Source organism: Anomaloglossus baeobatrachus, chromosome 5 (assembly GCF_048569485.1).
Source record: "Anomaloglossus baeobatrachus isolate aAnoBae1 chromosome 5, aAnoBae1.hap1, whole genome shotgun sequence".
Lineage (NCBI taxonomy): Eukaryota > Metazoa > Chordata > Amphibia > Anura > Aromobatidae > Anomaloglossus > Anomaloglossus baeobatrachus.
Genome location: NC_134357.1, coordinates 391143293 through 391159532, shown reverse-complemented (window position 1 = coordinate 391159532; position 16240 = coordinate 391143293). Strand labels below are relative to the sequence as shown.

Below are 16240 nucleotides of genomic sequence, written 5' to 3'. Positions count from 1 at the left end.
ACCCTTCCAAGAATGCTGCCTTCAGCTTACATACAAAAACCTGACAGATTCCCTTTAACCCCTTAACGACCCATGACGTACTGGATACGTCGTGCATCGTGTGCACTTAATCCCCGCCCCCTGCCATGGGCAGGCCGCGGCGATCCGCGCACATATCAGCTGTTTTTCAACAGCTGACGTGTGTGCCTGCTAGTCGCGGGTGGAATCGCTTCCACCCACGGCCATTAACCCCTTACGTCTCGCTGCCAAAATCTGGCAGCGAGATGTATATGCACGCCGCCATGACAGTGACTTACCCCTCCCCCATTGGAAGTCACGTGACATGACCACGTGACTTTCAGTGGTTGTCACGGTAGCACCGGGTCATGTGATGACGCCTGTAGCTAACATGAGTCACTTCCTCTCAATGCCGGAATACAGCCGGCATTGAAAGTAAAGCACCAAATCTGCGGTTCTCAGATCTTTAGCTGTGATCAGCAGATATGGCAGAGCGATCAAATTGCTGATCGCTATAGCCCCCTAGGGGGACTAGGAAAATAAAAATAAAAAGTTTTAACAAAATTTAAAAAAAAACAAAAACTAAAAAAGTTCAAATCACCCCCCTTTCACCCCATTGAAAATTAAAGGATTAAAAATTACACATTTTGTATCGCCGCGCTCAGAAATGCACGATCAAAATATAAAATCAATTAGTCTGATCAATAAACGGCGTAGCAGCATAAAAATTCCAAAATTACGTTTTTTGGTCGCTACAAATTTTGCGCAAAATGCAATAACAGGCGATCAAAACCTAGCATCTGCGCAAAAATGGTACCACTAAAAACGTCAGCTCGAGACGCAAAAAATAAGCCATCACTGAGCCATAGATCCCGAAAAATGAGAATGCTACGGGTTTTGGAAAATGGCGCAAAACGTGCGCCCCTTTTTTTGGACAAGCTTGTGAATTTTTTTTTAACCCCTTAGATACAAGAAAACCTATTCATGTTTGGGGTCTACAAACTCACACTGACCTCAGGCATCACATAGATACATCAGTTTTACCATATAGTGAACACTGAATAAAATATCCCAAAAATTATTGTACGATCACACTTTTTTTGCAGTTTTCAGTACACTATATGGTAAAACTTATGGGTTTCATTTAAAAGTACAACTCGCCCCGCAAAAAACAAGCCCTCATATGGCAAGATTGACAGAAAAATAAAAAAAAAATAAAAAAAGTTACGGCTCTCGGAAGAAGGGGAGCAAAAAGCAAAAACGGAAAGTGCCCGGGGGCTGAAGGGGTTAAGTTGAGAGTGCAAACAATTTTGTCCGGCCCATTTTCGGGGTTTTGAGCGATATGTCCAATTTGCCTTTTTTTTTCCCACTTTGTTTTTTATGTTGTTCCAATACACACAAAAGGAAATAAACTTGTGTATCACAAAATGTATAATTGCAATTATTTCCAGAGAAAAATACTTCATTTTCTGGAACACTTTCGGCCATAACTGAATATGAAACCTAGCAGACAACTAGATGACAAATGCATAATCAAACTGGGCTGAAATAAGTGTAAGCGTCAATCTAGATAAAAGGGGTTTCACTACCATCTAAACACCATGGGGTTTCCCAATAAAGGAGTTTTATACCATGAGCTTACAGAAGTTACTAGAAAGTGGTTTTTTCACTGCTGGGCCCTGCGCTCCTGCAAATACTACATCAGTGGCATCATGACTGCATCACATGATGACAACAGCAATGTGGAGATAATCGACATGAGACTGCAAGGTCCAGTGACTGGCTGCAGTGGTCACATGAGCATGGATGATGTTTCTGATGCAAGTTCTCAACAAAGACCAGAAACTGCAGCAGAGACAGCACTGAGATAGTAGAGATCAGTTTGGTAACTTTAACCTCTGCAAGATTACAGAATAGAAAAGTTATTTTTGGAAAAACCCTTTACTTCTTTTGGCTTTCAGGCACAGTAGATTTAAGCCATTTTTATGCATAAGCACCATTAATCATGACAGAATGACAGAGGCTTGCTCTCCACAGTAGATTCACTGCTAAGTGACTAATGCGCCCGAGCATGAGCCACATCTGACAACTTCACTGCTGAGCACTTTACAGCTTGTGCTCCACAGCCCTCTGTAAAACCGCTAGAGTTCCAGAAAATATGGTGGCATGCTTAACCCCTTCACACCAGGGTGATTTTTTTGTTTTTTCTTTCGTTTTTTCCTCCCCTTCTTCCGAGAGCCCTAGCTTTTTTATTTTTCTGTCAATCTTGCCATACAAGGGCTTGTCTTTTGCGGGGCAAGTTGTACTTTCAAAATAAATCATTAGTTTTACCATATAGTGTACTGGAAAAACAGGAAAATTTTCCAACTTGTGCGATTGCACAATTGTTTTTGGGATATTTTATTCACCATATTCACTACATGGTAAAACGGATGTGTCCATATGATGCCTCAGGTCGGTAAGAGTTCGTAGATACCAAACATGTATACTTTTAATCAAAGGGGTTATATAAAAAAAAAAAAAAAAAAGTGTACAAAAATGAGTCGCGCTTTAGGCGCCATGTTCTCATTTTTCGGGATCCGAGGCTCAGTGACTGCTTATTTTTTGCATCTTGAGCTGACGATTTTAATTATACTATTTTTGTGCAGATGCTATACGTTTGATCACCTGTTATTGCATTTTTAAAACATTTTGTGGCAAACAAAAATTGTAATTTAATTTTTTCTCGCCACGCCATGTACCAATCAAAGTAATTGATTTTATATTTTGATAGATCAGGAATTTCTGAACACAGCAAATATATATATATATATATATATATTTTTTTTTTTAAACGGTTTTATTTTCAATGGAGATAATGGGGGGTGATTTGAACTTTTAGGGTTTATTTTTTCATATTTTAAGAACTTTGTTTTTTATTTTTGTTTCCCTTCGTTTTACTAGTCCCCTTTATGGATAAGCAGTCTGATCGCTTGTACATTTCTGTTGATCAGAGCTGTACAACTCTGATCAGGAAAATGCAGTGTTTCTGTGACATCCGGCGCTCGGTCGACTGACAGGAAATACGTCAAGATAGCGTTAGGCATCATCAGATGACTGAGCTACCATGGCAACCATCGGCTCCCCATGATCACGTCATACGGCCACTGATGGCAGTGGAGAACGGCACAATCTCAGCCGCGGCCATTTAAAATCGCGCTGTCAGTATTTGCGATCAGATTAGCAGATATGTGCAGGGAATACCGCGGGCTCGCCATCAGAGCCCACGGTTACTGGAGGGAGGGGGACCAAGGACGTACTAGTACATCTTTGGTTGTAAAGGGGTTAAAGGGAACCTGTCAGGTCCCATATGCATTCTGAGCTATAAGCAGTGTGTTGTGTGGCCTAGTAACCCCTTCCTACCCATCCCTGTGTTGTAATATTGTGGAATATGAAAGTAATAAACGTTTTATTACTTGCATATTCCCAATGTAAATGAGGGTCTCTAGCCCCACGGCTGTCACATCGCCCTGTGGGCGTTTTCATGTATTCCGTGGTATCACGCCCCTCTGGGTGTGATACCATGGATTTACATGTGCGACGTCACCATCAGCGTCTTCAGATCCCGCGCGTGCGCACTTACCATTCCTGCTGCCGTCATCAGGGTGCTCGCTTCTCTGCTTTAGACGCACACTGTGCATGCTCAGAAGACTCCTGCACAGATCACATCTGAAGCAGAGAAGCGAGCACCCTGATGACGGCGGCGGGAATGGTAAGTGCGCATGTGCGGGATCTGAAGACGCTGATGGTGACGTCGCACATGTAAATCGATGGTATCCATGGGCGTGATACCACGGAATACATGCACAGGGCGATGTGACGCCCATGGGGCTAGAGACCCTCATTTACATTAGGAATATGCAAGTAATAATTACTTTCATCTTCCACAATATTACAACACAGGGATGGGTAGGAAGGGGTTACTAGGCCACACAACACACTGCTTATAGCTCAGAATGCACATGGGAACTGACAGGTTCCCTTCACTTTAGACTGCTCTTTACAGTACGGTGGCTCAGTGGTTAGCACTGTAGCTTCCCAGCACTGGGGTCCTGGTTTCAAATCCCATCATGAACAACACCTGCAAGGAATTTTCATGTTCTCCCCATATTTGTGTGGGTTTCCTCCTACACTCCAAAGAATCTAGAATGAGCCCCAATGGCTATAGTGATGTTTGTAAAGCACTGCGGAATATGATAGCACTATATAAGCAATGCATAATAAATAAAACAGCATCATGTCATCATGCCTTATCAGTATCACATTTAGGAAATAGCAACTGAAGATGCCACTTAGCATCTCACAAAAGGTAGTCACTAGTATGTACATAGATGACTATGCAGAAGAGGGCTGCGCACCATTCCATCACTAGTAGAGATGAGCGGACTCGAAGTTATGCTCGGCGGGTTCTAGATAGACTTTTGATAAAGTTCGGATTGGGATCGGAACTACAATGGAAATAACTAACTGGGCAGTTCGGGTCTCCACCTACATGCAACCAGCCATAAACCGATCCTTTCCGGGGATGGGGTTTTTACATTTGTTTTTTTTTGTTTGGTGCACACTACATCTGATAATGCTGTTCCCCCCCTAGTGTGCACCAGTCAAACACTACAAGCGACTAAAGGCCCAGTCACACTAAACTTACCAGCGATCCCAAAAATGATCCAACCTGATAGGGATCGCTGGTAAGTTGCTAGGAGGTTGCTGGTGAGCTGTCCCACTGCGACGCTCCAGCGATCCCACCAGCAACCTGACCTGGCAGGGATCGCTGGAGCATGGCTACACGAGTTGCTGGTGAGCTCACCAGCAACCAGTGACCAGCCCCCAGCGCCGCGTGGAAGCGATGCTGCGCTTGGTAACTAAAGTAAATATCGGGTAACCAACCCGATATTTACCTTGGTTACCAGCGCACACCACTTAGCGCTGGCTCCCTGCTCTCCTAGCTACAGTACACATGGGGTTAATTACCCGATGTGTACTGCAGCTACATGTGCAGAGAGCAGGCAGCCGCGCACACTGCTTAGCGCTGGCTCCCTGCTCTCCTAGCTACAGTACACATAGGGTTAATTACCCGATGTGTGCTGCAGCTACACGTGCAAGGAGCAGGAGCCGGCACTGACAGCTGAGAGCGGCGGAGGCTGGTAACGAAGGTAAATATCGGGTAACCAAGGTAAGGGCTTCTTGGTTACTCGATGTTTACTGTGGTTACCAGAGTCCGCAGAAGCCGGCTCCCTGCTCACTGCACATTCAGTTGTTGCTCTGTCGCTGTCACACACAGCGATGTGCGCTTCACAGCGGGACAGCAACAACTAAAAAGTGGCCCAGGACATTCAGCAACAACCAACGACCTCACAGCAGGGGCCGGGTTGTTGCTGGATGTCACACTAAGCAACATCACTAGCAACATCGCTGCTACGTCACAAAAGTTGTTCGTTAGAAGCGATGTTGCTAGCGATGTTGTTTAGTGTGACGGGGCCTTAACAGTGGTCTGAGCAACAAGCATACCCGAGCACAGCAATGCTTGTAGAGTGGTTTGCATAGGTAAAGCACCCGAACTCTGATTTTTTTTTTTTGTAACGTTTGTGTTTGGTACGAACACTGAACACCAGATCTCGGGTTCGCTCATCTCGCTGCCTCACTGACAAGCACATTCACCCAAGTATACATGTTTGGCACGCTGGCCATGTCGCTTTTAAGCCCTTTTAATATAGCTTCACACCAGGCACAGAGAAATCCAACATATCCAAACTATAACTGCTCCTGCTACCTGCCCAAGACAATCCGGATGCCCCTGCACCCATAAACAGATTGCCGGACATTTAACTAAATGTGTATGGACAGAGTATGGAGACATAATGGGATCTGGAGAGCTGGAAACAACCGTGATAATTTCTCCAATCTTGTTAACACCTTGATTTGAGCAACATTAGAAGGATTGTGCACAAATTTGTGTGCTGCAGGCATAGTAGATAACAAAAAATAAGCATTTGCGGCGCACATCTAAGTCACTCCATCCCAATGAGCCAGTGAAGAAATCAAAAAGGTTATTTTTACTTTTTTTTTTTTAAACATCTGCGCACACTCCCTGCCACTCAGTCTTCATCATACTGTGTTCAATAATATGGCGCTGGAGATCGTGCATGCACAGACACCAGAGCCGTTTTAATGAAGAGAATTACTGTGGCAATGTTTGCGCCTCCAACAACACCATCAGCGGCGCGATACTCAAAGAAAAGGGGGAAGCGCCAGAAGGAGGAAGAAACGCAGAGGATCCGACCCCACAAAGGCCTATGTCAATGAAAGTGCAGTGCAATTCTGCAAATTTGATTAGATATTTCATCAACCAAGCATCGGCACTTTCTAGAACAAGTATGCCTGCTTTCAGAATCTTAAGGCCCCGTCACACACAGAGATAAATCTTTGGCAGATCTGTGGTTGCAGTGAAATCATGGACATATTGTTCCATTTGTACACAGCCACAAACCTGCCACTGATTGTCCACAATTTCACTGCAACCACAGATCTGCCGCAGATTTATCTCTGTGTGTGACAGGGCGTTAACACACCCCTATCATGTGACAGAAATGACACCTACCCGGAAGGAGCCCATATAGTCTAGCATCTAGAGGCCAAGCAGCAGACAGGGGCAGGAATAGATGGCAAAACCTGACCCACATATTAGCTATTAGGCAGCTGCTGCCAATCAAAAAGATGTACATTTCTGTAACTATAAATCCAATCTGACAACTAATGCGGGACGAGACAAGCCATCCTGCGATATGTCGTCGGGGGTACGGTTTTTGTGACGCACATCCGGCATAGTTTACGACGTCGTCCCGTGTGACACCTACGAGCGACGCAGAACGTTCGCAAATCGTGTATCGTTGACACATAGTTTATTTTTAAAAAAAGTCATTAATTTTCTTTGCGCTGGTTGTTCATCGTACCTGGGGCAGCACACATCCCTCTGACACCCCGGGAACGATGAACACAGCTTTCCTGCGTCTCGCGGCTCCCGCCGGCTATGCGGAAGGAAGGAGGTGGGCGGGATGTTACGGCCCGCTCATCTCCGCCCCTCCGCATCTATTTAAGCAAGGATGATTGACCTTAGAGAGATCAACATCCAGCACCACGGAGACACCATCACTAGCCAGGTCTTTCACCGGGAAGGAACAACCACGGGAAGGGCAGTCTCAAGTGAAGGAAACCGCCTATGCCAAAACATGGTATCCATCCACAGACAGCTGTTTCGGGGTATTTGCCCCTCATCAGTGTGGAGTAGGAAACTAGTGGGAGCAATGTGAAAGACCTGGCTAGTTTCCTGCCAGCGTTGAGACATGTGATGGTGTTTCCGCAGCAGTCCTGTTTTGCATATTTTCCCAGGGGGCCTTGTTCTAGAATCACTGCGTTGAGAAGCACGTGAAGGTGTCTCCGTGGTGCTGGATGTTGATCTCCCTAAAGTCAATCATCCTTGCTTATGTAGTCTTTTACTAGGCATTGCTCTCACTAGCCAGATTCCTACTCCACAATGATGAGGGGGCAAATACCCCGAAACAGCTGTCTGTGGATGGATACCATGTTTGGCATAGGCGTTTTCCTTGACTGGAGACTGCCCTTCCAGTGGTTGTTCCTTCCCGGTGAAAGACCTGGCTAGTTTCCTGCCAGCGTTGAGACATGTGATGGTGCCTCTGCTTCTATTGGCCGGCCGCTGTGTGACGTCGCTGTGACGCCTTCAGGAAGTGGACGTTCGCCGCCCACAGCGAGGTCGCTCAGCAGGTAAGTACGTGTGACGGCGGTTTAACAACTTTGTGCGCCACGGGCAACTAATTGCCCGTGACGCACAAACGACGGGGGCGGGTACGATCGCTCGTGCAATCGCACGATAGATCGTACCGTGTGACGCCCGCATAAGGCTATGGGCGCACGCTGCGGTTTTGTTACCACGCTTTTGGGCTCAAAACTGCATGACTTTGCTTCCCCAGCAAAGTCTATGAGATTTCATTTTTGTTGTCCGCACAGTGCTGTTTTGTTTAGCAGCGTTTTTGAGCGGAGAAAAAAAAATGGACAGGTCAATTCTTTTCTGCGTTTTCCTGCATTTTTCCACCCATGCAATGCATTGAAAAGATGCAGCAAAACGCAGCCAAAAATGTGGTGCGTTTTTACCGCGGGTGCATTTTGTGCGTTTTCAGCCCAAAACGCGGCATTTTGGAGATCTGCAAAAACAGCAGTGTGCGCATTTGCCTTAAGGTATGTATAGAATCAGCATGATTAAAGCCAGTGCTATACTGGCACTGTCTACATAGGAAAATCCTGGCGATTGATTTTCTTTAAGCTGCTCTCCTGTGATCAGTGCAGCCGCTACAAGACATGGGAGTTGCACTTTAAGGCAACGTGCGCACTAGAAAATGACTTTCTTGAAGAAAATCCGGACCCTGTGAAAGAATCCCGCACCTGCGATAAAAAAACGCACCAACACCGCAACGAAATCTACATGCGGTTTTTCATCATTATCTATGGCAAAAACCGCAGGTACCTGCGGAAAAGAATCCGCAGGTATATAAAAAAAAAAAAAAAACAAAAAAAAAAATGCAGTGTGCGCACAGCATTTTTTTTTATACCCATAGGTTTTGCTGGGGACTGACTGCAGAAATGCTAGCCACATTTTCTGCAGCAAATCCGTAGCAATTCCACAGGGTGCGCACAGGGCCTAAAATCTACAACTTACAACGAAGTCAATTTTGGGACACAATAAAATATTAGGGGACTGCATTATAAACGCTTTGCAATTTGTTCAATGGTTAAAATTGTTTGAAAAAAATTGTAACTTTGCCATTTACTTGTTAATAAAAATCATCTCTAAGATTAGAAGGCTTTTTAATTCTGGTGTTTACTGCCCATTGCCTAGGTAAACAGCCACCTCTGATACAATTTTTAGCAAAAAAATAAATCTTGTGTATTAATGGTGACAGCCATAAAAGCGCTAGGTCTACAATACAAGAAGACACTTTCTAGATATGTATATCTATAAACTCACCTTTCCATGTCATCTTCTCCTAGTAATAATGGCGGGAGCGGCAATGGAGGAAGTGTGGAGGTTTTCAAGTGTGGGATAACAAAGTTAACATGTGGCTGTGATTTCGTATTGGACCTTGATGGAGACTGGGAATTTGCCTGAACGGACGCAGTTGATGCCCGAGTGTGACTGATGGGAGTCACTGAAGCAGCCACAATGGAAGGAAGGTTCAGGAATGTCAATGTGGGTGGAGGAGGTAAAGGTGGAGGAGGCAGCTGAGAAGCAACAGATGAAGGAGGAAGAGGTGGTAGGGGAGGAGGCGGTGAACATGTGGGTAAAGGAGGCAGGGGAGACTTCAAAAGAGGCAAAGGGGGAGGAGTCTCCTTTTCCTTCTCTTTGTCCGTCACTGCCTCTTTTGGCGTTACAACTTCCTCTTTGATAGGAGGACATTTATTTTCTTTTACTCCTTGAGTTTTGGTATCCTTAGTTGATATCAAAGGTTTCTTTTCAATCTCTTCTGTCTTAATGGAAACAGATATGGTCTTGTCCGCATTTGCTGCAAGTGACAGTTCTGTATCAGAAACAGATTTTTCCATTTTAAGAATTTTGGTTATCTTTTTGGCATCCATCATGGACAGTCCCTTCCCATCACCAGTCTCTCTTTTTATTAACGGACTACCCTTGGAATCTCTACTTGCTGCTGCGGCAGCTAACGCTCGCTCTTTCTTCTTGCGGCTAAGCTCCGCACCTAGACTGGAGTTTAACGGCAATCGAGCAGGTGAAATACTGGAATGGCGACTTCGAGACTGAGACTTCTGCTTCTTGCGGGAAGATGATGACTTCCTCGAGTATATGGGACTCCTGCTTCGGGATTTGACGGACTTTCTGTAATGAAAGGAAAGTTATTAATAGCAAGCAAAAGACAAAAGGGGTTACACATCTGGCTTTTAGTTGGTTTGCCGGATTTGGCGCACACCGGTACAGTGTATACAGTACAATGGCAGCGCCGCAACTTCCAGGTCACATGCTCCGGTCACATGACCGGATGTGAACGACGCTTGTCGCGCTGCCATTGTACTGTATACACTGTACTGGAGTGCGCCGAATCAAACAGCCGGATGTGTGAAACCAGCCTTACTTGAACATCAAAAGACAGATTCACAATTATTTTTGAGAAAATCGCAGCAAGCCACTAAAAGACCTCACTATTGTCAAACGATAAAGCTACAAAGCATGACACCGCACGGAGCAGTCGCAATCATTGCCCATAGGGTCCCATTGTAAAAAAAATAAATAAATAAATAAAAACACATTCTATCTAGGTGAAGGCCAAGATAGTTTGAAAGTTTGCGCTTGTACAGATTGATCTCCATGCCGTCACCAATAAAATGGGCAGATTGAGATCTTGGCTCAATTAAATCTCTAAAGATGTCTGAGCCAAAGTCTCAATCTGCGCATGAGCCGCAACCAGTGCCATTTTATTGAAGACCACTAGGAGATCAATGTGCACAAGGGCTGCCAGCGACAAGGACAGCGCCAATACAAACTCTCAACCAGATGTGAGGCTACTCACAAAGCAGCGACACGGGAGCAGGCGGAGGGGCTGGGGCCGGAGCCGTAGACCCTACCCAACGTCCGCCCCTGTGCACCTAAATCTTACTACACAAAAACTTAAAAAGCAGATTAAAATATAAACCACAAACCAGAGTGAATTCAATCAGTATAACAGCGCCATTAGGGCCATGCCTTTACTGGAACATGCAAAATCGTGCTGACAGGTTCTATAAGTAGAGCACCACTGCATCCACAAGCCATATGGCGAGTTCTAGAGTTTATAAGTCCTCTCCAATTTGACTATGCCAAACTTTTTTTTTCCTCTATGGGTAACAGACATTTACCTGCAGTCTATAGTATACATAATCAAAAGAAAAAAATATATACAAAGACACATTGCACATACAGTGCCAACCTGCTTTACCGCTTCCATTGTTTTCCCAGGGCCTCAGGGGCGTGCTAACATGCTACTCAATGACCACTGCCCAGCGTCATCAGCGATGATGCGTGTACCTGTGTCTGTTGTCATCGCCTCAGACGCCGGGTTTAGGGTCAGTGCGCATAATCAGAAGTCCCCAGCACTTCCAGTCATGCGCACTAAACCTCTCTGAAGGCGGGATGCATACACCCGGCTTCATAGTGCGCATGACCAGAAGTGAGGGTGGGGAAGCGCATTGAGCCAAAACCCCGCGTCTGTGGAGGTGATAATGGACACAGGTACGCTCGTCACCGCTGATTACACTGAGCAATAGGTATCAAGTAGCATGTTAGCACGCCCCTGTGGGTGTCCTAACATGCTAAGAAAGCAGACTAGTCGGGGAAGTAACGCCCTTGAGACTAGTCCCTGCGCTCATTAACATACAATATAAGATCTTTAGATATACTTTTTCTAAAGATCTCTTTATCTACGCTAGTGTATACAGGGACTGTTAGGCAGGGATTAGCAATATGTACCCAGAACCGCTCATGGGTCTGGTGCATATTGGCTTTTGTATCTACTAAAATTAAAAGGTTGTCTCCCAGCAGACATTTATGACATATCTACCTCTGGGGCTAGAACCCATCTCCAGAAAGGGTGTCCCCCCCGCTCCGAAGTGTGCAATGGTCATTGTGAGGTCTTCAATTAGTCAAGATGGAGTTGAGCAAAACGACTTGCAGAACCCTGATCCAGCAGCCACGTCAGTATTCCACGGCCAACGGACACCATCTCCCGGCATCCTTGGCGCCTCTTCTGATTAATTGATGATGTGCCACAAAGTCATGGCATTGTGGACCTAGTAACCAGAAGAGGTGCCCAGGAGGCCGGACGGCAGTAGGAAGTTTGCGCACTCCTCTGACTGCCATGCAGTACTGATGTGGCCACTGGATCCATGCAAATCCTATTGCTCAACTCCAAGCAAAACACATTTACTCCCGCGGAAGTAAATGGAGAGATCAACGCACGTACTGCAGCCCCAGTCACACACGGGGACCGCATTCTGGGAAGAGGTGTGCGTCCCAATGGTGGGAGCCCCTACTAAGGCATTTGTCTGGATGAACCATAATTGTCCGTAATAGGACAACCCAGGGAAAGCCAACCGCCTGCCACACCTCTTATCTGGAGCTGGAAATCTTGGTCCCACTCTCTACACCACCAACAATACTTCTCACAGAAAAGCAGCTCTACACTAACAGAGACCTTCCTCTACATTGTCCACGTGCCCCAATATTGCACACCCATTCCACCCCACGGACTGGGCCTCTCTGGCTTTCTTTGGGCGACGTCCTGTCCTGTAAGTTACTACACTTATAAACATGACATCTTCAAATGAAACTGCAGAAAAATAGACTAAAACAAGCAAAATAAGCTAGAAAGAGTCACCTGGGCAAAGGACTCCGGCTGACTGAGCGCTTGGAAACAAAAGGACTACTGGACCGCCTTCGTCCGTATGGACTGGGAGATCTACCACTGTAGGAGCCACTTCCTCTTTCGTAGCTGGATGATCTCCTCCTGTAGGGGCTGACAGAACGCTGTCTCCTGCTATAGGGGCTGGGGGAACGCGTATTAGTCTGATAAGCAGAAGGCTCAATGTAGTTACTGGAGCCGTGTGAACGAGATGGGCTTCCATCATAGTCCTGCCCACCCGAATCATCAGAATGACTGTCGTCCTGTTTTGGGCTGCTGCCATATTTCCTACGTGGCCCTTTCCTCTTGGGACTGTCAGAGGTTTTGTAACGCTTAGAGGAGTCCTTTTTGCGGTGGCTTTTAGTTCGCTCCTTGTGTCCCGATTTAAGCTCCCTCTCTCTACGGGATTTTTCTCGATGCATTTTTGTCACTCTGATCTCTTTGTTGCCAGACTTTGAGCCGCGTCCATGCTCTTCTGGTTCCTCAACTATACGTTTGGTCGCGCCTGACGTCCTTTCCTTTGAGGTCATCACCTTGCTCGCAGTGATCTCCTGGCTTTTCTCAGGTTTACGTTCTCTTTCCAACTGTTTACTCTTGGCCGCCTCCTTCACCTTCTTGTGCTGATGGCGGTGACGGGATCTATGAGCCTTCTCACTCCTGTCGCTGCCTCTACGCTCATCGCTGTCTCTTTTCTCTGTCTTAGAAGCGACGTCGTCTGAGAAGGTATCGGAGTCTGAGCTAATGTCGTCATACTCCACCAGCTTCAGCGTCCCCGTGGGCATCAAAGCCTCAGGAGTTACCGGGGAATCTCGGAGATGCTTGGACTTGTGCCGCTTGTGTTTTGCGCCCAATCGCTGACGGTCTTTGTTATTGCTGCTCCCACTGCTTTGCGGCATGTTAGATGCAGGCACTCCGCTATCCTTCTTGTTCCCATGCCGCACTGGGTTTGGCATTCCTCTGCCGAAAAAAAAGGGGGGAAAGGGGAGAGGGGGAGGGGTGAACCCCACAAAAATGCAATAGGTTTACTTGGCCAAGCTCTGCCAAGTTACAAGATGGCACCGTCCCCGGTCAGCTGCCCTCATTCACAGACACGGCACTACTTCTGCATAGAGGTAGTGTGTCGCCAACACAAAATATGGGGCTGAGACCGCTACCCTCCCTCCATATAACAGGGTCGTTATGGCTCTTCCAGGAGATTCTGGGATATAGTCGTGTGCTCGTGGTCCCTGGACGGGATGGAGGCGCAGGTCCGGGGGTCACTCCGATAACTGGTCACAGTCTGAAGATGTTCATAGGGTCACAAGGGCTGGTCCAGTCCCATAGTCCATGGTGCAGTGGGGACACTGAGTAGAGGGAGGGTGGCGCCTCCTACAGGCAGCTGATAGAAGCCTACTCCATGGTGTCAGCACTGGCAGTGCCCTGTCCTCAGGCTCCAGCCTGTCTGCCCTCAGAGGGGTGCGGGCCTCCTGCCTGCTCCCGGCTGGCAGCACGGCCTCACGTCTGTGCTCGGTCACAGCACTGGGCTCCTCCACTCTCAAAGTGCCGCTCACGGGGAACGAATCTCCAGGGATCTCGGCGGGAACAAGTAGTTTGTTCCCCGCAAGAAACGGCCGCCTTGCGTTTCCACAGGCAGCGGTGTAACCCCTTCTCCTCCAAATCTCGCGAGAGCTGAGCTTCCCTCAGGTAGCGGCCTCTGTCGAAATCTCGCGAGCCCTCGTCGTGCTCTTTCTCTGACACCGCGAGAGCTCGTACCAAATACAATTGCTCATCCTGTGACTGGCGAGCCGTGCAGCCTGGTCTCGCGAGATGCCATTTCCTGCTTGCGGCACATGGTGGTTTTCTCGCGATGATGGAGCGTGGTTTCTTATCTATTTTTTTTTTTTTTTTTTGAACTTCAGAACTTTATTTAATCAGGATTTTTGCTGACACTTCACATGTCACACACTTCCATTCACAGTAGAATAGTCATGTGAAAGTAAAGATTAGTCCACCTCATAATGAGGAGGTTCTGACTGGACAGGTCCGAGGTCTGAAAATCACAGCATGTGTTACTATTATAGTGTGGCTGCCTGGCCTTAAAGGGAATCTGTCACCAGGTTTTTGCTCCCCCATCTGAGAGCAGCATAATGTAGAGGCAGAGACCCTGATTCCAGTGATGTGTCACTTACTGAGCTGTTTGCTGTCATTTTGATAAAATATCTGTTTTTTATCTGCTGCAGATCTAGCAGTTATACAGAGCTCATGAATATCCTGGACTACCTGGAATAGGCCAAGTAGTCTAATGATAATCTCCTGCTGATTAAACAGTAAGTGACTAAGTGACACATGTCTGGAATCAGGGTCTCCGTCTCTACATTATGTTGTCATATAAGGTGACAAAAACTGGTGACAGCAGATTCCCTTTAAAGGGATTATCTGGTAAAAACAAATAATGTATCCACGGCATAGGTGATATCGTAGCGATAGGTGGGGTATGGCTGCTGAGATCAACACCATGAGGATCTTATACCCCCTTCACCATGGATCTGCAGTGCACACACCTGACCGCTGCTCCATTCATTCCCCGTGGGGCTGCCGAGCGCTGCGCCCAGCTTCTTCCATTAACCCCATGGGTCCAAGTGGTCAGCCCCCCACCAATCAGAAAGTTATCCCCTAAACTTGTTTTCAATGGACAACCCCTCTAATTGCCCCTTTAAGTCCATGCTCTGGTTTACAAAAAACAAAAAAAAACACCTCATTATTTCACTGTGGTTATAGATATTAAATCCAAAGGTTTTGCTTTCCAAAATCTGGGTTAAAGATGCTTAAACATTTCTCATTGTTTTGAATATGAAACTAATCTGCTGCTCATACAGCCACATATTACCGCGACATGCTGTCCATAGTCGATGCAAGGGCTGAAGACCCCAGAGCTTCAGTAAAACTAGAATTAAATAAAAACTAAATAAACAGTGAATTTAATTTTACATTAAAAATACCTGATTTCATAATCACTGTCACGCTCCCCGGGTCCCCTTCCACGCTCCCCGGCTTCCCTGCTTCGCTCCCCGGCTCCTCTGTTAGGCGTCCCCCGCTCCACAGCCTCCAGCCCCCATCACCTGCGGTCCCCAGGCGGCCCGGTCCCCGCTCCCGGCGCCCGTCGACAGCTCTACTCCAGGCCGGCTCCCCTGCTTCCTATTCATCGCTCCCTGCCCTGGCTTCTGGCACCCGGGCCTCGCGCATGCGCATTAGGGCGCGCGCGCGGTCATTTACCCTCTCTTAAAGGGCCAGCGTCCACTGACAGGATATTGAACACACAGGTACAGGGTATAAAGCGGTTTAATGTCCAAGTGGGCGGGGCCTGTTCTTCGTGTTTCCTAAGCTAGGAGTCAGGTCTCCTTGCGTCTGCTGGTATACTTACCTATCTCTCTTCTAGAGCCGCTCCTGCCTCGCTGTCATGCTCCCCGGGTCCCCTGCGCTGCCCTCCGGCTCACCTGTCACGCTCCCCGGCTCCCCTGCCTCGCTTCCCGGTTCCTCAGTCCGGTCACCGCCGCTCCCCGCACTCCAGCATCCATTGCCGGCGCGTCCCCGGCGTCCTGGTCCCCGCTCCCGGCGCCCGTCGGCTTCTCAGCCCCAGCCCGGCCCTGCTGCTTCCTCCTCGCAGCTTCCTGCTCTGGCTTCTGGCACTCGGGCCGCGCGCATGCGCATTAGGGCGCGCGCACGGTCATTGACCCTTTCTTAAAGGGCCAGCGTCCATTAACAGGAAATGA

General features: G+C 47.3%; 1 protein-coding gene across 1 annotated transcript in view; it reads right to left on the bottom strand.

Moving 5' to 3' along the window:
• Positions 1 to 14171, bottom strand: part of CDK12 (cyclin dependent kinase 12) — a 125367-nt gene extending 111196 nt beyond the window's left edge. The window contains exons 1-2 of the mRNA XM_075350127.1: positions 12468 to 14171; positions 9074 to 9937 (exon numbers count right to left, since the gene is read on the bottom strand). Coding sequence (XP_075206242.1) covers positions 9074 to 9937; positions 12468 to 13444 — 1841 coding nt within the window. The 5' untranslated portion in view covers positions 13445 to 14171. The remainder of the gene's footprint in view (positions 1 to 9073; positions 9938 to 12467) is intronic.
• Between the last annotated feature and the right edge of the window lie 2069 nt (positions 14172 to 16240).